At 59.3% G+C, this 22397-nt stretch overlaps 1 protein-coding gene across 2 annotated transcripts in view; it reads right to left on the bottom strand.

Annotated features, from left to right (window-relative positions):
* Positions 1-22397, bottom strand: part of AHRR (aryl hydrocarbon receptor repressor) — a 78340-nt gene that overhangs the window by 42394 nt on the left and 13549 nt on the right. For both annotated transcript variants that reach the window (XM_059416792.1, XM_059416793.1), the window contains exon 3: positions 17111-17292. In XM_059416792.1, coding sequence (XP_059272775.1) covers positions 17111-17292 — 182 coding nt within the window. The remainder of the gene's footprint in view (positions 1-17110; positions 17293-22397) is intronic.

The raw sequence follows: 22397 nt of genomic DNA, 5'->3' as shown, positions 1-22397 counted from the left end.
CGTACTCAAGGCCCCCAGAGCTCTGGGACTGCAGGCACCTGATGCGTGCCTCTCACACCCAGGTGAGAAGACCCGTCTAATGCCCTCGGACCATGGCTGCCGGAGACCCCCAGCCCTCGGCCCACACCAGCCCCACAGGCGGCAGCCACATCGTGGGCTCTGGTCTCCAGCATCCCCATCCCCCTCTCCGAGGCCAGCCGGCTATCACCCCCCTCCCCTCCCCACAGCTGATAAGCACTAGGGCTCTGTTCCCTGCATTAAACATTCCCAGAAATGAACCCATTTCCATGGCCGGAAAGTGGGGTATCTGGGGGACGTGAACGGTCGCACCTGGGCTCCCCGGGCAAGTGTGCAGAGATGGCGGGTGCACAGGCAGCCCAGGCCTCTCCCTGCAACGGAAGGCAAGGCCCCCACACTCTTGTCTCCAAGGCAGCGAAGCCCTGAGTTGTGAGGTGCAGGGACAGTCCGAGACCTGCTCCCTTTGTGCTGCGGACAGTGAGCCCACACAGCCCTGCCCCCAGCACCCAGGGGCAGAAGACCGACTCTGGAGAAGCCAGCGCTGCCGTGTCCCCTCAAAGGGAACCCCGGAGATGGGGGTGAGCCTCTGCCAGGGACCACACATGACCCCATGTGCTCAAAGGCCAAGAAAGCCAACGGAGGGAGAACGGAGCGACGGTCCCTGCCCTTCCGACCCCTTCCACAGCCCCTAGATGACATCATGGAGCCAGACCCGGCTTCCCAGACCACCCAGACGGGCCTGTCCCGCCGCCACACCAGGGAGGCCACAGCTCCCCGCCAGGGCAGAGCCCGCGCAGCACCTGGGCAGATCTGGGCCTCAGTGAAGGTGGGACAGGGACAGGACCCCCACCTCAGGGCCCCCGGGGCCGCCCACACACACCCAGGCTGCCAAGCCTCCCGCAAAGCAAACTCCGCTGCAGGTTCCTTCCGCCTCACCTCCGCTCGGAGCAGCTCCCTGCCCCCAGCCTGCCCCAAATGGCCTCAGATTAAGGGACCAGAGGTGAGGGGCTGGGCTAATACTTGCTTCCCTACTCTTTGCCCCCGCAGACCCTGTGGGGACTGTGGATTCCCACAACTGTGAGGCTGGGGTGGGGGGAGCCCCGGCACATGAGGGGGGTGCTGTGGGATGCTCACCCCCGAACACACTCACTGGGCTAGGCCCCATCCCATGCCCACTAGAGGCACAGTGTGGGGCCACCCCCAGTTCACTCCCCTCCCCACCATGTCCCTGATCAAGGGCACCAGCCCCCCAGCGTCACATGCCCCCCACCTAGGGGGCCCCCAACCTCTCCCCTCCCCACCACGTCCTGCACAAGGACACCAGCTCCCGGTGTGGCGTGTCCCCCCATCTGGGCACCCCCACTTCCCCTCCTCCGCAGCCACATCCCGGCGGGGCACGCCCGGCGGGGCCTCCTCTGGGCTCTTGTCACGCGATGAGGCCGTCAGCGTCAGCACTGCAGTGACAGCCACCTGGACCCCGGCCAGGGCCTCGCGTGCGAGCAGAGCCGCCAGCGCTCTCCACCCCCAGGCCTGTGGCAAGACAGAAAGAAACCGAATGCGGAGCTGCAGCCGGGGGTGGGGGCCAGCGTTCCCGGAAGTCCCTGCGAGCTGACAGCATCTGCCCCTCACTTCCCAGCCCCCCCCCACCCGGTCCAGGGGCCCTCCGGGAACCGAGACAGGGTAGCAACCTCCCATGGGTGTTAGGGTCCCGGCCAGCGCCCCGCTGTCCCCTTATCTGTGAGCCCCGCATTCACAGACGGCCTAGCAGCTCCGCTGGGGGGCGGCCTCGGGGGACGGGGGCAGTGAGCAGGCTGTGGCCGTCCCTCCGACCCCTCCCAGCTCCACGCTGCCCTGGGGTGGCCTTTCTCTCCTGGGTCCTTCTTTCTTTCTCCCCTGTGACCCCACGTTTCACCTGTTGGCCTGAAAGGGGGCTTGGGCTGTGGACAGGGTCTGCCCCTGCCCCCCGGAAGCCTCTGCAGACAGACCCCCAGCCCCCCTGCTGGGTGTGCCCTGGGAGGTCCCCACAGGGCTCCCACCCCATGCCCAGCCCACCACCCGGTCCCTGTCAGCCCTGCATGGGCCCCTGATCGCCCAGACTGAAGGGTCAAGAAGAGCTCGCGGCGAGCGGGTTGGGGCACAGGGTGTCTTTCTGGGGAACCGGTGGAAGTGTGGGTTGTCATGGGTCCCTCAAAGGCTTGTCGAAGAGGAAAGTCCGGGGAGGAGAGACACGCCAGGGCTGAGGGTGTAAGAGCCCCCAGGGACCAGCCGGGGGTCAGGAGGCCCATCTGTGCCCAGTGACCCGTGGCCCTTGGGAGCCTCTGACGCTGTCCTGCTCACAGAAAGGAGGCCGGGCTGCAGGCGCTGGCTCCTACCAGACCACATCCCACCGGCCCCACCCGTGGGCAGCCAGGCCTCCTGCCCTGCCTGGACTCTGGAGAGCAGCTGGAGATCCTCCGGAGTCCAGCTTTCAGCACACGGAGCTCAGGGCCACACGGCAGGGAGCGGGGCACGGGCCCAGCCCCCCACTCCCAGAAACGCATGGACTCCCTGAGGCTCACAGCTTGGCTTGAATCCTGACGGAAGCAGCGCCGCTCTGTCCTCTAAGTTCCTCCCCAACTCTGAGTCCCCAAGGACCCCAGGGCGTCTCACTTCAACCATCTCTTACATCCCTGAGAAAGTCCATTTGGGGCAGAGAGAATTGGAGACATGTGGGGACAGTGGCCATTCTTGGATACACACAGGTGGGAAGCAGGGGGAGTTTAAGAAGAAAGGGGCCGCTTCCCTTTAAGGCTTGGACGGGGTCTGCCTGCACCTGGCCAGCCTCCACCCAGCACACCCCCCTCCTCGCTAAGAGACCTCCATTTCCCTCACACATGGGACATTTCCCTCACAGCGTGGGCCAAACCACGTGCCCCTGGGGCCCAGCGTTCCACCACAGGGCCTGCTCTGAGGTCGTGGTGCTGGGGCTGGCCAGTGAGAGATGCCAAGTGTTCTTGGTGGAGGAGAAGCTCGGAAACTCCGCTACCTCTGCCTCTGGACGGTGCTGTGATGCTGAGAAGGTGGCAGCCACTTTGTTCCCAGCTCGGGGGAAGTCGAGTCCTTGGCAGACAGGACAGGTGCTCGAGGACGGAAGGGACACTGAATGTGGGAGGCAGGAAGTTGTCTAGGGGTTGGGGCTGGACTCCTGCCACCCAGGTGATGGAGAGAAAAGCCAGGGGCCCCACTGGAGGCTGGACTGAAACCCCAGTTCTGGCCACAAGCAGGTCCTGCGTGGGCAGGTCCATGTCCACAGACCAGCTGCATGGAGTACATGCCTGGTAAAGCCTGGCCCTACTTTAGGGTCGAGCCCCGGGTCCTGGGGCTCTGTGCTGTGCACCGACTCTCGTGCTCTGGGTGGCACCCACGGCACGTCTCATCTGGGTCATCTCCTCCTCCAGCCTGGTCTAGCGTCGTGCCGCCCCAGGCCCTGCCGGTCAACCTCCAGCCTTGCCTGCGCGTACCTATGGAGGCAGATGGCGTGACCTCAGCTCTGCTCTTCCCCATGCTACGCCCAGAGGTCAGGGGCAGAGGGGAAGCAGGGGCACCCTCTATTTCTAGCTACGTCTCATCAGAAGCTAACCTCCGTCCAGGCCCCTCAGGAGGCGTGCTTAGCTGAGGGAGCAGACTACTTAGAGCAGAGGCCCCGGGAGCCACCGCTCCCCTGTAAAGCAGGTCCAACACCCCTGATATGCCACGTGCAGGCCCCTAGGGGTCAGGGCGCCCACCTGCAGACAGACAGGTGCAGCATGTGGGGTCCACCGCGAGGGGAGGTCAGCAGCTCCACCCACCTCCAGGCTCCCTTCTGGGGCCAAACGCAAGGCTTCTCCCAGGCCCACGTGTGTCCAGAAGCGGACGGTGCCCTGCGCAGCGCTGGCCTGCCTCTCGCAACACTGAGTCTCCCCAACCAGACCAAGGCCCCGGCAGAGAGAGTCAGCGGGGAGTGCATGCTTCCCAGGAGCAGGGCCGTGGTGGGTGTGTCGCTGCCCCTCCTGGAGGGCACAGGTCCGCCCTAACAGGGTCTATAGACCCCTCTGCTGTTTCTAGAGCAAATGAACCGGCCGGCGCCTCACTGGTGTCATCTCTTCCTTCACCTTCCAAGGACTGAACAACGGACTCCTCGGTTGGCCTCTGGAGGGGAAGGGGCGTCCGTGCTGGAAGAAAGGGGTACAGTGACCCTCAAGGGCGTTGAACTACTCACAGAGGTGAGTGCTGGCTGCCCCGCTACCTGTGGCACAGGCTGGCCTTGCACCCAGAGGCCAGGACAGGTCCGCTCACCTCCCTCCCTCAGAGGCCTGTGGTCTGTGCTGCTCTGGGGTCAGGGGCTCGCCCGCTTCTGCCCAGGGAGGGTCAGAGGGAGCTGGGACACCACCGGGGTCTCCCGACAAGCCCAGCCTCCTCCAGCCCCGGAGGGGAGGTGAGCCGTGGGGAGCAGCCGGGTTGGGGCAGGCTGGGAGGGCCGCGGGGCACAGAGTGGCTCTGGGAAGGCCCTTGGGAGGACAGTGGGCAGAGCAGGGGCGCCCAGCGTGTGGGGAAAGGCGCCTGGTCAGGGCAGGAGTCTGGGGAGGGACCCAGACGATAAGGATCCTGGAGCACCCCCAGTGCCCCCAGAAGACGGGCAGCCCCCGCTGCACAGGACAGAGTGCCTGTCAGGCTGCTCCTGGGGGCGGGGCTCTCCCCTTCCGGGGACATCTATAGCCACAGAGCAGGAGGGCTGGCCCTGTCCCCCGGAGCGGGGCACACAAAACTTTCTGAAGACAGGCAGGGCTCGGCGTGCCGCTCCCCTGCGCTCTCTTCCCGCAGCCCCCCGTGAAGGGCCTCCATCCATGATCTGCTCCGACTCTGCAGACAGATGGGGCTTTCTGGGGAGGGTCACAGGACCGGCATTCCACTGGGGGTGCGGGCACGGCCAGAAGAGACCCCCCGTGGGCAGCACAGAGCAGGGGCGAGTCTCCGGCCTCCCCTCCCCAGGGGTCCCTCCATCTGAGCCTGGATGTCTCCCCACACCGGTGAGGACCACCCAGGCCATGTCCCCTTCTGTGAGGGACAAAATGATTTCATGATGACACACAGGGGCCCCCAGAGGCAGGGCCCACTGGGCGGACACTCGCCTCTCTCATCGCTGCGTCAGGCTGGCCAAGCAGGTGGGTGGACCCAGCGCGTGAGACCCAGGCCGGGGGACAGAGGGAGCAGGTCCCGGGCGAGGACGCTCTGTGCTGGGGTCTGGACAGCGTGAGTCGGAGGAAGGGAGGGCTCCTTTCCGTGGCCTTCCCTGACCCACAGTGGGGGTGCGTCTTGACGGCTCTGCGCGGGGGAGGGAGTCCACAGCCCTGGGCAAGTGTCCGGGCAGGTGGGGACTCGCAAGGTGGGGGGGAGTGACCAGAGCAGCCATCGAAAGCCTCAAGTTCTGGACGCAAGGAAAACATCAGCAGTACGAACAAACGCACGTTTCTCGCAAACGCACGTTTCTCGCAGGCACCGCGTTTGGAGAACAGCAGAGCAGTGTGAGACGCACGCCGTCGCGCTGGGATTCTCTACAGACATCTCCCACTTTCCAAAAGGCAGCAGGCCGGCGGGAGATGTCACACTTCCCCACGGCTCAACAAGCAGCACCGGAGGCGGGTTTCCTCGGAGCCGCCGCAGACAGGCCACAGGCCCCCCGACCGTCTCCGCCGGAAACAACACGTGTGACCACTTTCGGGGCCGCGCGGCCTAACGGGGGCCCATGTTCTGCGGAGAAAATGCAGAGAAAATGCTCTCTTTCCTCCAGTCCCCAGAGCAGGACGTAACCAAAAAGAGGTCTCCGGGAAGAAACAGGAAAGGGAACGCGGCCCGCGGCAGACCCAGGCTCTCTCCCGGTGTGAAGGGTCTGGAACAGCCGAGCCACGGGGCAGCGGGTTTAGTCTCCGCACGGCTGGAGGAACGAGCTCCAGAAACCATGAAGCCCAACCAGACAAGCCCGGAAAGGGAGCTGCTGCTTCTCAAGTCAGATGCTCCGTCGGGGACTAAGCACACAGTGTGCAGGGGAAGACCCCCATGTGCGCCGCGGGGCAGGGCCACGGCGCCAACAGCCCCAGGGTTGGGGGGGGTGGCTGCGACCCCGCAGCGCCAGTCTCGGGGGGCATGCCCGGTGGCCTCTCGGCCAGCAGCCCCCGTGCTGCACCTACAGGCCCCCGGGGTCCAAGACCGGGAGGAGCAAGCTGCCAGAGAACATCTGATTCATGGATAAAGAATGGATTTATAATAAATTTATAAAGAAGCCTCCAGTTACACAACCTTGATTTTGCAAATAATCCGACTTGAAGTTCGCGTGTGAGTCACCGTCGGCGTCACGGTGAAGTGAGCGGTTCCTACCAAGCGGGCGTCACTCGGGCCAGAGTTGCGGGCTGGAAGGAGTGGAGGCCATGTGCGCGGGGGCCTCCGCAGGTCGGGCTCATTCACGGGCTCGCACGGGCATCCCTGCCTGTTCTGGGGGTTGCCCTCCTGGGGAGGCTGTGCCAGCAGTGTGGGGCGGCGGGACGGGACGGGTGTGGTGGGGGACGCAGCCTGGGGGCCACACCAAGGAAGGATCTGAAGAGCCTGAGGGACTGGGGGGGGGGGGGCCCCGCAGGGGGAGGGGGGGCCCGGGGGGGGGGGGGGGGGGGGGGGGCGCTCAGCTGCGAGACAGGGAGCCCAGCAGGTGTGCGGGGCTGTCAGGGAAGTCCCTGTGGCCCCACCTCGTGCCCCACAGCACCCGTCCCGCCGCACAATGCTCCTGTCCCACGGTCAGACCCAGTCTGGGAAGTGCTGACTCGTCTGTCCTGACCAAAGGACTGGGCGCCCGAAGATGCCAAGTGCCGACACAACCTGCCTGAGAAATGCAGGCGTGTGCCACGACCCTGGCCTCTCCCCTGCCCGCCAGCACCCCCGAGTCTCCCAGGGACTCGCTCCTGGTCCCGCTCCTGAGCGGCCACGATGCACGCCTCAGAGCAACTTTCCAGGGTTAGTTTCCTCTCCCGCAGCTTCTGTGCTGTTCCGAGACAATGTCCAGCTTACAGAGACGCTCCGAGACAGCACAAATTCCGTTTGCCTGGAGATTGCACCGACTGTGCCACAAACACCCTCTCAGCTGGGGCCCCTCTGTCCCCAGTGTCCTTGGTCTGCCCACCTTCCAGCACCTTGACCCTGAAGACCAGCGCCAGTTACTCTGCAAACCATCTGGGTGTGTTTGTTGCCTCCTGGTTAGACCAAGGTCTAGCCCTCCTCAGCGGGAACATGACCCAAGAGAAAACGTGTTTTTCTCTGCCTCCTGGTGCGTGGCGCATGACCCCAGTGCACGCCGCCGTCAGCGGGGTCAGAGCTGGTCGCCTGGGACAGCTGGTTTCTCCATTCTAAGCTCTTCCTTAGGCATGAATGCGTACCTTGCTGGGAGACAGTTTTAAGACCACGATAATCCCACTTCTGACCCCACTCTGATGCACTGATTTTAGCACATTTCCTGCCTGAGTTATTGCTACAATGGTTAGTGACCACTGACTTTGTGATGCCCCTCTGCCTCCAGTCCCCTATCCACAGCCCTTCCTCCTGCCTATCAGCAGTCGGCCCCACCACTCACTCATTCATTTGTATCAAGGTGCGTTTATGGAACCCTATTTTATTCACTGGGTCATGAACTATTACTCTCCTTATTCATTTTAATGATGAACTGGTCCAGACTTGGTCAGTGAGAGCCCTGTTGGGATAGCTGTGTCCCGTGGCTTGTCTCTTACCCTCTCTGAGCACTGCGGTCACTTTCTGGCTCGAGGTTGAGCTAAGGGTCCTGGGTCTTTAAATATCTGTGGCATCGATACGCATCTGTCCTTGTCACGTCCTCCATACTGTTGATTCTTTCCCCCCCATTCAGGGAGCTTTAAGCTCCCTTGCTTCCCCTCTGCCCCTGACCTCTGGGCGTAGCATGGGGAAGAGCAGAGCTGAGGTCACGCCATCTGCCTCCATAGGTACGCACAGGCAAGGCTGGAGGTCAGCTCTGACCGGCAGGGCCTGGGGCGGCACGACGCTAGACCAGGCTGAAGGAGGAGATGACCCAGATGAGACGTGCCGTGGGTGCCACCCAGAACGAGAGTCGGCGCACAGCACAGAGCCCCAGGACCCTTGGCTTGACCCTGAGCCAGACCTGTGCTCCAAGCTGACCTGTGCCGTCCCTGCTCTGACTCCAGCAGGAAGCCCGAGCTCCTTTGTCGGTGAGCAGCATCTAGAAACCAAGAGCAGAATGGGAGCTGTGCTCACTGCTCCACTGGCCTTTGCCAGAGGGCAGAGCAAACACACACACACACACACACACACACACACACACACATCTATGTCTATATGTTTTGAAAACCATGAGCTTACACCACAGCCTCTAATTCTAATGCAGCACCACAGGAATTCAGTATAGAGTGGAATGATTTTTCCTTTAATATTTGGTGGAGATTGCTTTAAAACCATCCAGGCCTAGATTTTAACTATTGACTCAATTTTTTAAAAAAGATTTATTTGTTTGTTTGTTTGTTTATGAGAGCACGTGCACATGCACGAGCAGGGGGAGGATCAGAGGGGAGGGAGACGGTGGGGGACAGACTCTGTGCTGAGTGTGGAGCCCGACACAGGGCTCCATCTCACGACTGTGAGTGAGATCAGGACCAGAGCAGAAACCAAGAGTCAGACACTTAATGGACTGAGTCACCCAGGTGCCCCCTGATTCAACTTCTTTATTAGTCATATGACTATTTGGGGCTTTTATTTCCTCTTGAGTTAATTTTAACAAGCCAAAGTTTCAGCCATGGGTTCACTTATGTTTTCAAATTTATTGGCATAAATTTGTTCTTAATACCTCAAATTATCCTTTCTTAAATATTTTATTCATTTGTTTGAGAGAAAGCATGAATAGGGGAGAGGCAGAGGGACAAAGAGACTCCCCACTCAGCAGGGAGCCTGATGTGTGGCTTGATCCCAGGACCCTATGATCATGACCTGAGCCAAAGTCAGATGCTTAAATGACTGAGCCACCCAGATGCCCCTCCGAATTACCTTTTAAATATCTGTGGCATCTAGAAGCATGTTCTCTCTACATCCTCATACTGCTGATTCTTTCCTTTTTTTTTTTTTTTTAAGATTTATTTATTTATTTAACAGAGAGAGAGAGAGGCAGAGATCACAAGTAGGCAGAGAGGCAGGCAGAGAGCCCAACGCGGGGCTCGATCCCAGGACCCTGGGATCATGACCTGAGCTGCAGGCAGAGGCTTAACCACTGAGCCCCCCAGGCGCCCCCTGTACTGCTGATTCTTTCCTCCCCATTCAGTCTCATCAGATCTTTGTAAGTTCTATCACTGTGGATGGATTCTACTGTATTTCACTTCCCCTGCATTATTTTCTTTCTTTGACTCTCTCCTTATTTTACTTTTCTTTATCAGAACTAGTAAACCAAGTAGTTCATTAATTTTACACTTTTACTTTTTATATACAAACTCATAAGTTCATTTCTATCTGAGGGCTACCTTAGCTGCATCCTATACATTTTGATTTGTGAATATTTTCTTCCTTCCATAATGCTTTCTTCTTTAATTTATGAGTTAGCTACAAGTGTATTTATTCCCAAGTACAAAGGCTTTCAAGTCATCTTTCTATTACTGACTTCCAGCTCAATCATACTGAGGTCTTAACATGAAGTTGTCATAATTTTGTCTTTTGAAATTTATTGAGACCTGCTTTATGGACTGATACGTTTTCAGTATATTTACAAATGTCATGTGGGTTTGAAAAGACATGAACTCTGTAGTTTCAGTGTTTTAAGTGTGTCCTTTAGATTCACTTTTTTGCATCATTGAAATCTCCTGGGACCTTTACTGATTTGTATTCATTTGATTTATTAAATACTGAAAGAATTATTTAAAACCTTTTGTGATGATGAATTCATGTATTTTTCTGAATAGTTCTGTCAATTTCTGTTTTGTATTTCTAAGGTCATGTTACTAGAAGCCCTCAAATTTTAAATTATTTTATTGCTTGATAAGATTTTTTCAATTTAAAATTTTAACTGATTTAAATTTTTAAAATCATTATCTAGAGACTCCCTCATGACCTCCAGTAATATTTTTAACCAAAATTCAAATTTTTACATTAAAATGGATTCATCAGATTTCTTTCATTAGCACCTTTCCAGGCCATTTGTAAGCTGATGCAGCAACGCGCTCCAACGACCCTTGTCCTGTAGTCGGCACGTTCAGTGTATCCACGTTTACTGTAATTTGTGGCATAACTGGGATTTTGTGTTTTCTACTCCATGCTTCCATATCTCTCTTTTCTTTTTCTCTTTGATTGACTGCATTTTCTCATTCTACTTTCTCTCTACACTAGCTGGAGAGGAAACCCCAGTTCTCTCGTCCTGATGACTAACCCGGACACTGTGTGAGGAATCAGCTCACCAACTTTCCCAGGAAATCGACACATGGACCACTGACGTTTGTGCCTCAAGTCTCTCTCCACTTTTACGTGCTTTTGTGGTTAGGAATTTATTCTCTCTCTCTGGTTCTGTTCCTACCATACAAAGAATTACTGTTCTGTACGGCGTGTACTTCAGCCCGCCCACCCAGTCCCCCGTCTCTGGTCTTCCTCCCACCTCCCCCCAAGGCCCGCCTTTAGATTTCCTCTTATCAACCCCCTTGGCCTTGCTTAGCTTTTGGTCTCTCAGTATTCCTTAATTTCCTGCGGTCGCACTGATACGTCGTAACAGGTTTCAGACCATTTACCTTGCATTGTTGTCTGTCAGCAGAAAGACTGACTGGTTATGGGTCCATTGTACTTTTGGAAACAGAAAAACCATTAATTTGGTACAGAATTCTCCACTAGACTCCACATGCCAGGGCACAGGGACCATGGCGGCTCTTCTGTTGTCCTCCTGGTGACAGGTTGTTCATACGGAACTCGTTCTGTCTGCAAGAGTGGAGGCCCCAAAAGAACAGGGTGCCATGTACATCCAAGTCCCAAAAGGAGATTCCAGGGGACTTGGGCAGGGTGGCCAGGGAGCCGTGAGAGGAGAGGATGCTTGAGCCTGGGAGGAGGGTCTCCTTGGAGGGGCTGTGCTGTGAGTCCAATGCCCCCACCTGCCCAAGGAGGCTGGCGAGAGCTCTCTATCCTCAGCTTGTGCCCCGTGAGAGGTGCTTCCTGAGGACCTCTACAAAGGCCTGCCATGTGGCTGCTGGGGCTGGTGGGGGCCCTGGGAGCTGCTGTCTCTCTACACTCAAGAAATGCAAATGACATGGGTTAAAGCCTCTGCCTTCGGCTCAGGCCATGATCTCAGGGTCCTGGGATCGAGCCCCGAGTCGTGCTCTCTGCTCAGCAGGGAGCCTGCCCCCCACACCCCTGCCGCCTGCCTCTCTGCCTGCTTTGTGATCCCTGTCTGTCAAATAAATGCATGAAATCTTTAAAAAAAAAAAAAAAAAAGAAAGAAAGAAAGAAAGAAAGAAATGCTAAGGACCAAGGCCAGAAGCTCCTGGCAGGACCCAGGCGGCACCATCGTGGTCAGTGCCGCCTGCCGACCTGGGGGGTATCCAAAGTGTGCACTTCCTGGAGAGCAGGGAGGGCCACAGTGCCCCAGAACTGGCCTGGAATGTCTCAAATCCTCCAAATACTCCTGGAGACACGAGCAGGGGCCTCAACAGAAGAGTTTAGAGGCCCCGAATGACACCTGAGGCTAAGAAATCGGGTGCCAGGCACTAGCTGGAGAGGACGGAGCACCAGGTGTAGGAGAAGACCCCCGGCTCCCCACCGAGCCCTGCCTGCTGGCAATGCTGACCACACGGGACCCCACTGGACCCCCGCCTCTCTGCCTGCCGCTGCTCTGAACCAGAAGGGTAGGAAACCACAGCTACGACAGGCGCAGGACCACGAGGAGAAGCAGCCGACCACCCGACCCAACCCGACCCGAGCACCAGCCCTCCTGCCTGCGGCAGCCCTAGACGAGGGCGGGGAGAAGCTCACACTGGAAAGACAGATCCTGCTAACACCAAGCGCAGCCTGCCTAGGGAGCCCAGGTGAGGAGGGGTGTTGGGGGTTAAGGGGAGAGACACTGAACTCTTTGGACCAGAAACATCGGGGTTGTCCTGGTTCTTCCCGGGCTGGCAGTGGGGAACGGGGCAGGGTGGGGGGTGGGCAGCCACAAAATTGGTGTTTGCTGGGGCGGGGAAGAAAAAACCAAAGCTGTCTCGTGTTGACCCAAGTTCTGGCTCCGTCTCAGTCCTGAGCTGACGTGAGAACCAGGACGGAGGGAGGGTGTCGGGAGCGCGTCGGCGCAGGCCCCGACCAGTGATGCCGGCTCCTCGTCCTGGAAGTGACTTAGGTCCGACGGGAGACCTAAAATGGCTCAGAGAACCACCCAGCGTGACCCATGACTGCTACGGGAGCCTGCTGGGAGCAGGGCTCAGAAGCCGGTGGCACAGGTGTTGGGGCTCCATCCCGAATGACACAGAGCGACGGCGTCTTTGCTGGAAATGCCCAGGGAGCTGTCTTCCAGAAAAGCTGCCAACGCAGAGGAAGGGGTAAGGGAAGGCAGCTCTAGGAGCAGACGAGCAGGGAGGCGGCGGCAGTGAGCGTGTCCACGTCCCTGGGGGTGAAGCCGGGCGATGCTCCCCATGAGAGAGGAGGCAGGTCCTGGCCCTGCTGCCCCCGCCTGGCCCCCCTCAGTCAGCTGGGGCTGCCGTCAGACGACATCATGCCCGGTGTCTGAACAGCAGACAGGTTCCCCTCACAAGTCTGGAGGCTGGGGCTCCCGGTCAGGGCGCCAGGAGACTCCGTGTCTTCTGAAAGCTCCTTTCCCGGCTCAGACCCAGGGAGAGCCCTCTGGTGACTCTGCTCAGATAGACACTGTGGGGTTGGGTCCACGCTCGGCCAGATTAACCCTTAATACTCCCAGAGGCAACATCTCTGAACACAGCCACATGGGGTCAGGGGCTCAGGGTGTGCATCCAGGGGTGTGAACACCCAGTCTGGGACAGGCTCACCGGGAGAAGGGTACGCTTAGCGACAGCTGCAAGCAGGTGCAGTAAACACATGCTCCGCCGTGCGTGACAAGACCATGAAGAAGCGCTGCCCCTGAACCTGCTTCACCAGCCCGGCCTCCCTTGAGGCTCTGGACACAGCCTCCCCTGGGGGGGACAGGGCTCATACCCACCCCTGCCGGACTCCACGGCGTGTGTGCGGAACCAGACCCCACGGGCTGAGCACAGAGCTCGTGAATGGCAGGGAGGCCCAGTGGAGGTGCACGGGCTGCCCTGTCCCAGGGCGAGAGAGCTCCACGTTCCCACCGAGAGCCAGAACTCCTTCTCCCCTTCCCCTCCTCCCTGGGCTGTTTGTTGGTGCTGTCCGCTCGCCCTCTCTGACACCCGTCTGTGTTCGATGCTCCCGTCAGCAAGACGCACGGGCTGGACGCAGCAGGCAGACCTCGGGCTCTCCGTCACCCATGAGCAGTGCTTCTCCACCACAGGACCTTGTCCCTCTGGCCAGCGAGTCCCCGGAGGAGCCCACGCTGCTGGGCTTCTACCTGGGGAGAAGGGCCCTGATGGACCCCTGGGCATAAGGGATGGGGTGCTGGGGCTCCTGGGACTCTCCATCCTGGAGGAACCAGCTTTGGTCAGGCCCCACCACAAGGGCCCTTTCTGCTTCTCCTCTTGCCCTGCCTGCCCGCCGTCTGTCAGCTCTCAGTTTCCTATTTTGCGAACAGTGACATTCACAATAGTGGAAAATCCCAGTCTTGTGTGGGAGCAGAGGGGTTAATGGAAGCACTGGCCCACCGCCCGTGCAGAAACCAGATAAGTAAAATTTGAAGACCCTGCTGCTTCCACAAACCCTCCAACGCCAACATGAGAGTCAACATTACAGGCGGATTCTGAGGCCTCATTACCCTTGGACACTGAAACGCTCCAGGTCCTGTCCTTCCCAAAGGTAAGGTTCTATGGAAGCTTTAATGAAATTAACTCGCCCATTTCTCAGTCAGGAAGCGCAGATTAAGATCCAATTTTTGTAGCCTGATTTTTTTTCTCACTGCACAGTGGAAATGAACCCAGAAAGTTTCTAGAATTTCCTCTACAATGCACAGCTTGAAGGGATCACAAACTTTAGAATCCTTGGTAGAAAAGGCATGGTGGAGAAATCAAGTTTGTTTCGACAGCCAGCCAGGACGGCGGCCACGTAGCAGTGAGCTGGACCTCACAGGCCTGCCCCAGGACCTCGATGGGCCCGTGGGCTCAGATGACCTGGAGGCCATCGCCTGCATCAGCATGAGGTGGGGGGTAGCATCTGGTTAAGAAGAGTGAGGCCTTCAGGCAGGTACTGGGACAGCTGCCTAGACTCTTGGGAACTCTGGGTTGGGGTCTTTCTGAGCCCACCAAGCCTGGCCTGGCTGGCACAGCTAGATCCGCCCAGAGAAGAGGTGACCCAGTCCCTACCCAACCGCCCGGGCAGGAGGTCAGGTCGGCGAGGCTGTGCCAGCGGGAGGAGGCAAGCCACCAGCCCCACCCCGGGTGGCCCCAAACCTGGCCCCCCCTGTCCAAATGGGCCTCAGTGGGAGTTGGAGTCACCAGTAGTGCTAGAAGCACCTCTCCAAGGCTGGTCTGGGGACCACGGCTCTCCACCACACTTTGCACACCTCTCTCCCTCATCACATCACAGACCTTCTTGTGCTGCACAACTGCTAACATGTCCCGACTCACCCCAGCAAACTGACCTTAGACGGACTGGCCAAAAAGCCCTGGGAACGGGGACGAGGCCTCCCCAAGGGGGCACGAGGAGGGGCCTGTGGGACATCTGGACAGTGCCCCCACCCAGGTACAGAAACCTGGGCACAGTCCCTAATCTCCTGGAAGCGCCCAGGACCAGTCACCAGCACTGAGCCCATAGCTGGCTCAGTGCACTTGGAGGCCCCACTGGCTGGCTCACTGCTGATTCTTCATTTTAAAAAGTAATTCAAAACCCCTGAGGAGCTGTTACTCTCAACTTCTGCTCAGAACACGGAAGCTGGGAAGGATACTGTCCCACCGTAAAGCGCAGGGTGGTACCACCTTCTGATATATGGGTGTTCTTGGCCCATCAGAGACCTGAGGCTGCGGGCAACCGAGAACCCCAAACCCTGGACACCAGAGCTTCCAGAGAGAGGCAGGAGCCAGACGTGTGGACACTGCACAGGACAATGACGACAGCATTCACACGCGGTGGTGAACGTGACCTGCGGGAGGAGGCTCCGGGACAGCAATCTGCCCGGCATATAGCTCCCCATGGAGGAAAGAAAGCCACGAGGGGCTCTTGGTGGAGGCCAGGGGGGGCACCAGGCACTGTCGCCTGAGGGCCTGGGGACCCCCCAGCACCACTGGAAGGGGAACTGAATCCTTCTGTCCCCCGGGAAGGGGCCCTGACCCAGGAGTCTCCATCCAGATGCAGGTCCTTGGCAATGAGGGGCCCAACACTTGACAGCCTGGGGTGGGGGCTGCCTCAGCGCAGCCTGCGATTAATACCTGCCCCTCACCACCCCTGAGAAGTCCGCCAGCTGAGAGCTGGGTGAACCCCAGGCCTGGGCTGTGGGAAGTCCCACAGGCCCGTGTCAGGGACGAAAGATGTAGGTAGCACGGGGAAGCATGGGGGCCCAGGGGACGGGGCTGCCCTAGAGAGGTCCTGGCATGGCCGATGTCGTGGCTCCCAGTCCCCAGGACCACCCCTATCCCAGCAGACCCGATGGCCACCCGGCCTCGTGTGGGCGGCCTCGCCTCCAGGGCAGGTAGCCTTTCCATCACGGCTGGCGACCAGCCCAGAGCAGAGCAAGGGCATACGTGAGTGGGCTCCCAGATTCTGGACATCAGCGGGAGGTGGGAGGGAGCCCCGTGTAGAGCCCTCACACGCAGAGCAGGCTCTCTGAGGCCAGCTGCGGTCAGAGGGTCTGTAAGAGAAACGAAGGCCACGGTGGGGAGCCCGCTGCGCGCACCAGGCAGAGTTCTCCACAGACCCTCACCTTCCCTCACAACGGTCTCCGGAGGAAGTCGGGGTTGAGGACAGGCTGAGTCCTCAGGAAAACTGCCCTCCCTCTCCTGGGGGCAACACAAAGCGGCTGAGTCACCCCTCACACACGTCTGGGTCCACAAGGAGTCCGGGCCTGGCCCGTCACATGGCCAGCCGCTCCCCGAGGTGTGGAGGTGGGGCACACCGGGGTTCACGCCGGGGGTCACGCCGGGGTTCACGCCGGGGGTCACGCCGGGGGTCACGCCGGGGTCACACCGGCCCAGGGCCTCGGCCAGATGGCCTCACTGCAGCCCTAGGCATCTTGTTAGCGACGCGAAGCCATGCGGAGGTCGACCCCGCAGTCTCCAGGCAGAGACCGGACTCGGCTTGGCCGCAGCCCCCGCCCCTCCCCAGCGCTCCCCCCACTTCACTCATGCATTTTCCTGACTCCCAAAGACACGGAGTAGGTCATGATTTTGTAAGAAGTTCAGACTTCATTCGAGATGACGGCGACAGTCACAAGCTCTGAAGTAGGGTGGGGACAGTCCCTTTTCTCCCCCGGGACCTGAGCCGGCCCACAGGGAGAAGGCCCGGCCCAGAGCATCTGATGGAGGAGAGCCCCCCACACACAGTGGCAGCGAGGGTCTGACACGCCTGGCACCCCTTAGCAGAGGGGCTGGTCACAGCAGCCCCAGGACACGCGAAGCAGCAACACAGGAGGTTGGCTGCCCGACAGCTACGCCGGCTAAAAGGGGAACGTGGCCTCCTGAGCTCAGTGCCGTGCTGCTGCCCCACGAAGACGCACCTGGCCCTCCAAAGCCCCTCCCGCAGGGCCGCTCTGGCTCCTCAGCCTTCAGTGACCGCTCCTCTGACTGACCCCTGAAGACAGGGGTGCAAACTGGCCCGTCCCAACCAAGTGGGGGGACCCAGGTGAGTCCCAGGTGGGCACGGGTGACCCCCAGCTGGGAGCACGCGGGCACAGGTGACTCCCAGACACACACACATGGACACAGGAGATAACCAGACGGGCACACGTGGGCGCAGGCGAGAGACTCACCTTGGAAGAAGCTCTTCACGCGAAGGTAGCTGACGCTGAGACGCAGGACAGAAAGCTTGTCCAGCTTTGACACGATGTCGGGAGGGAGTGGCAGCAGGCTGGCCAGATGGTCCAGCTCGGCGTTGAGGCGGTCCCGGTGCCGCTTGGAAGGGTTTGACTTCTCGGCCCCCGTGGCTGGCCTCCTGTGGGGAAGCACGCACAGTCAGACTCGGGGCTCCCCACCAGCGTCCGTCCCCCGCGAGCTGCAAACCCGTCCCTAGAAGTGACCTTACAATGCAATCAGCTTCTAAATGAAAAAGGCACTGAGAAGGACAAAAGTCCCTGATGCTGGGACGCCTGTGGCTTGGTGGGCTGGACGCCTGCCTTCAGCTCAGGTGGTGGCCCTAGGGTCCTGGGATCGAGCCCCGCATCGGGCTCCCTGCTCAGCGGGAAGCCTGCTTCTCCCTCTCCCACCCCAAGATCCCGCTCGTCCTCTCTCTGTCTCTGACAAATAAATAAATACAAACATTTTAAAAAAGTCTCCTGACCCTGTGCACACGAGGTTGCGGGGGCCCCATCACCGAGAGGGGCGCTTCCGGAGTGGGCAGGCCTCTCGGGAGCAAGGCTGCGAGCCAGCTGTGTGGCTCCGGCAAACTTCCTGACCTCTCTGTGTGCACCTTCCCCGGAGCGGAGGAGGACCCTGGCCCCGGTTGCACGTGCTCAGCTTTAACCAATGACCTTGTTAGGACCTGCGGTGCTGGTGCGACCAGCCCCTCGGGCCGCAGGGCAGAAAGGGTCGGAGGAAAGAGTCATCGCGGAGGACGCCTGGGCGCCGTCCTGCCCGCCCCACTCGCCCATCGGAGGCCGTGAGGTCATGGGCTGTGCCGGGGGGGGGGGGCGGCTGGAGCCCTGGGTCCCACGACCGAGCCACTCTCCCCCACAGGGGAATTCCCCTGGCCCCGGTTTCCCTGCCCACCACCCCCTCACGGAACAGAGCTGACCCCAGACCCCAGCCGCTTCCCAGTGACCTCCCTCATCCGCCTGTCTGAGGCCCCGGGATGACATTCCCTTCGTCTACAGGCCCTTCGTAAACATTACGCACACAAAAGCATCTGAAGCCAAATGAGTCGGGTCCAGTAGCTGGCATGGGGAGGGCCGCCGGCAGGCTCGGGAACGGGCCGGCCTGGCTCCCAGGGCCATCCCTCCCTGGGGCACGGCACCTGGCTGGCGTGAGGGCTCCTGCTGCTTCTAGGGGCTGGAGTGTCTTCTGGCCGAAAATTCCTCCTTGTCATGAGGATGGAGAGGTCGAACAGTCTGTCTGTCAGGAGACCCCAAGCACAAACCTGCTTTGCAGAGTCTGAGGGCCCAGACCACAGAAAGCACATGAAAGTCTGCCGCTCCGGCCCGAGGCCACATCTTTGTCCCTCTTTTCATTCCTGTTCTTGGTGTTTTTTTTGTTGTTTTTTGTTTTTTAAAGATTTTATTTACTTGACAGAGAGAGATCACAAGTAGGCAGAGAGGCCGGCACAGAGAGGGGAAGCAGGCTCCCTGCTGAGCAGAGAGCCCGATGCGGGGCTCGATCCCAGAACCCCAGTATTATGACCCAAGCCAAAGGCAGAGGCTTTAACCCACTGAGCCACCCAGGCACCCCTTGGTTTTGTTCTTTTGAGGTATAATTCACATAACACTAACCATTTCAAAATGGACTTTCACAGTGTTGTGCGTAGCCACAACTCTAGCAAGTCCAAACCATTCCATTGCCCAAATAAACTCCTGCACCCACTCACCACCAGCCCCCGGAGACCCCCAGCGGCCGAACGTCTCCATGGTCGGCGGTCCCAGACTGTTCATGCACCTGGAGTCCCACAGTGGGAGACCATTTGTGTCCGGCATCTTCCATGTACATCGTGTTTCTGGATCCACTGTGGTGTGACACTGGTTGGGACGTGGGTCCCCCTCCCGGCGGCATGGACAGACCGCACTGCACATCCCCGCTCCCCAGAGGACGGGCTCAGGGCACCGTCCAGAATGCCGCAGAGACGCTCGAGCAAAGACTGTGTGTGAACCCCCCCTGCTCTCAGGCCGCAGCAGCTGCCCACCAACACCCCGTGGTCCGGCTCCTCCGTGACACGCAGTTTTCCTTCTCCCACAGAGCGACTGTTTGCACAGGAGGGACAGCATCTCACCGCAGCCTCATCTGGGCTCCTCTGACGACCAGCAGTGCAGCGCGTCTTCCCACAGGTGTCTGTGGAGAAATGTCTACCAGAGTCTTCTGCCCTTTTTCTCATGGGTCGTCTTTTTCTTTTTCTTCTCTTCTCTTCTCCTTCCTCCCTCCCTTCTTTTAAAGATTCATTTACGTGACAGAGAGACACAGCGAGAGAGGGAGCACAGCAGGGGGAGTGGGAGAGGGAGAAGCAGGCTCCGCGCTGAGCAGGGAGCCCGACGCGGGGCTCCGTCCCAGGACCCTGGGACCGTGACCTGAGCCGAAGGCGGACGCTCCACCACTGGGCCCCCCAGGCCACTCTGGGTTGTCTTCTTCGTGTCCGGTTACGGGGTCCTTTATCTTCCAGATGCAAGTCCTTGACCAGTGTGCTATGTACAGGTATTTTGCCCAGTCTTTCATTTTCCGCTGGGTTTCTTCCTTAATGAGGCACTTGCCTCGAATCCCTCATGCAGCCGGCCTCCGCGTAAACCGGCAGGAGTCCTGGGGACCAAGAGCATCTCCAGCAGGGCCGGCGCCTGCTGGTGGAAAGAGAGCCCCCGGCCCCGCCACCGCCAGTGAAAGACACCCAAGGTCTCCCCAGAGACAGGGCAGTACCCGGGGCAGGTACGGGGTTCGGAGGGGGAGGCCACGGGAGATGGGCAGATGGCCCCCGCTGAAATGTCACGTCTGTGGAGGGCTGGGGGCGGGGGGAGCCTCCCTTTCAGCCTTGCCCGAGAGTGAGCTGAGTGGTGACTGCTCCCCACCCCGACCCCACTCCCATGGGGCGCCTGCTGGAGGGTCGGGTGCTGGAAGGGCACCTTCAGAGTGTCTCGCGGCCCCGGCTGCCCCTGACGCGTCCCTATCAGCCCTCTCCCCGGCCCCAGGGGCCAGACCGGGAACCCTCCTACCCCAGGCCCACGTGCAGGGGGAGCGCCCTGCCAGGCTGGCCTCAGGCACAGGCCCAGGGGCCCAAGGAGGAAGCGCCAAGTCCCTGGGCAGAGACTCAGCAGGAAGGGACAGGGGACGAGAGACCAGTGCCATCAGCAGCACGAGACAGCCGCCGCTGTCTCCGATGGAAGCAAAAGAGAAGACCTGGAAGAATGGGGGGGAGCTCCCCAACCGACCTCCTGGACAGGTTCAACGCACTCAGTTACAACGCCAGCAGGGCTTTTTCCCAGAAACTGACAGGCTCATCCTAAAAGGTACATGGAAGCACGAAGGACCAGGGAAGCCAATTGAAGAAGAACAATTAGAGGACTGTCCTTTTGATTTTAAGCTTTCTCTAAATCTACAACATTCAAGACGGCTTCGTGTTACGGGAAAGACAGAAGTCTACAGCAGGGACCAGAGCAGGGACTCTAGAAACAAACCCACTTATCTTTGGCCAACTCATTTGACAAAGACATCATGGAGTCCAATAGGGAAAGAAAGTCCTTTCAGGAAATGGGGCTGGTGAACCAGACGCCGATGAACGTAGGTGAGCACCAGGCCTCACCTCACACGACTCCCCAGAATCAACTCAAAGAGGGCCACAGACCTCAATCTATAGCCTCCTCTAAAACTTGACAGGAAAACACAAGACAGCATATTTGGGACCTCGGGACAGTCCCAGGACCCTCAGAAGACACATCCATGCTCAAAGTCATAATAGAAAAAATTGATAAGTTGATCCTCATCAATATTATTAATGTCTTTTGAAAATCCCCACTGAGAACATGGGAAGGGGACTCCTGGTGCTCGTCTGCAGGTGTGCAGGATTCGATCTCACAGCTGGGAGCTCCAGCCCCAGCTTCCGAGTAGAGATTACTGAAAAAATAAACAAGATAGACAGCAAAATGAGAAGCGACGCCACAGACTGGGGGAAGTGTCCCTAATAGCTTATACCCAGAACACATGAAGAAGTACTACAATCCAACAAGAAAACAGAAACTCCAATATGAAGAAAGGCAAGTTATTTAAACAGACACTTCACCAGAGAAGAAATGGGGGTGATGAATCAGCCCACAAAGGACACGCAGCTCCGCTTGGGGCTCAGGAAGGGCAGATGGGAGCCTCGCGAGGCCGGGCCGCAGCCCACGGAGACACAGATGGCACAGAGGCTTGGAGAGCAGTGCAGTGGTTCCCCAAAAGTAACTGGCCTGTGCTGTCGAAGTCAAAAATCCCACCGCACACAAAGCCTTGTCCATAAACGTTCACGGCACCTTCACTGGTACCGGCCCAAACCTGGGAGCCCGGAGTGTCGGCCCACTGGTGACCGAGTGAGGTGGGGCGTCTGGACGCAGCTGCCCTGCTTGGCTGGAAATGGGAGCACACTCGGGGCACGCCAGCCGCCAGTGAATCTCAAGACCATGGTGCATGATTCCATTTGTAGAAAACTCTGGAAACACAAAGCAGGCTACTGGACAGAGCACATCAGGGCTGCCTGGACAGAGGTGGAGGCAGGAACGGCACGCAGGACACTGGAGGTGCGGTTTGGGGTCGGGGATGTCCGTGGGGCTTGCACGTGTCACACCAGACTGTGCATATACGCACACCCAGTTCCAGCAAGGAGAAAAGTGAGAGCCACAAACCCCTGTGGAGCTCCTGGGGAGAGCAGGCAGACCCCCATGGGGCCTCCCCATGGCCTCCGTACCCAGCTCCCCAGCCCCCAAACGGGCCTCTCAGGAGAAGGGCTCCCAGCCAGGACCTGGCACTTGGGCGTCTCCTCAGCCCATCGCTGACCCCTTCCAGGAGAGCAGACAGGCGTGCACAGACCTACCACACACCATCCGCAGAAGAGGACGGGGCCGACTGCAGCCCCACAGCCCTCGGGCTTGGCCAGACACATGGGCCGCAGAGCAGCCAGTGCAGCCAGAGCTGGTGGGGAGGGCTCATGTCCCAGGTGCAAACAGACATCAAAACCAACTCGTCCGGCCTCCAGTGTCCCTAAAACATGTCCCGAGAGAGGTGTTCTGCTCCCAAGCACACAGCCGGCAGCTGCCCGCATGCGGACGGAGATGGCGGCCGTCAGGACACATAGACATGCCAGATGCTGCTCCCTGCTCCCGGTACGCAGAGCCAGTCCGAGTGCACGTGTTGGGCAGGTCCATCTGCAAACACCTAGCG

This window comes from Mustela nigripes, chromosome 12 (assembly GCF_022355385.1).
Source record: "Mustela nigripes isolate SB6536 chromosome 12, MUSNIG.SB6536, whole genome shotgun sequence".
Taxonomy (NCBI): Eukaryota; Metazoa; Chordata; class Mammalia; order Carnivora; family Mustelidae; genus Mustela; species Mustela nigripes.
This window is presented reverse-complemented; position numbering and strand designations above follow the sequence as displayed.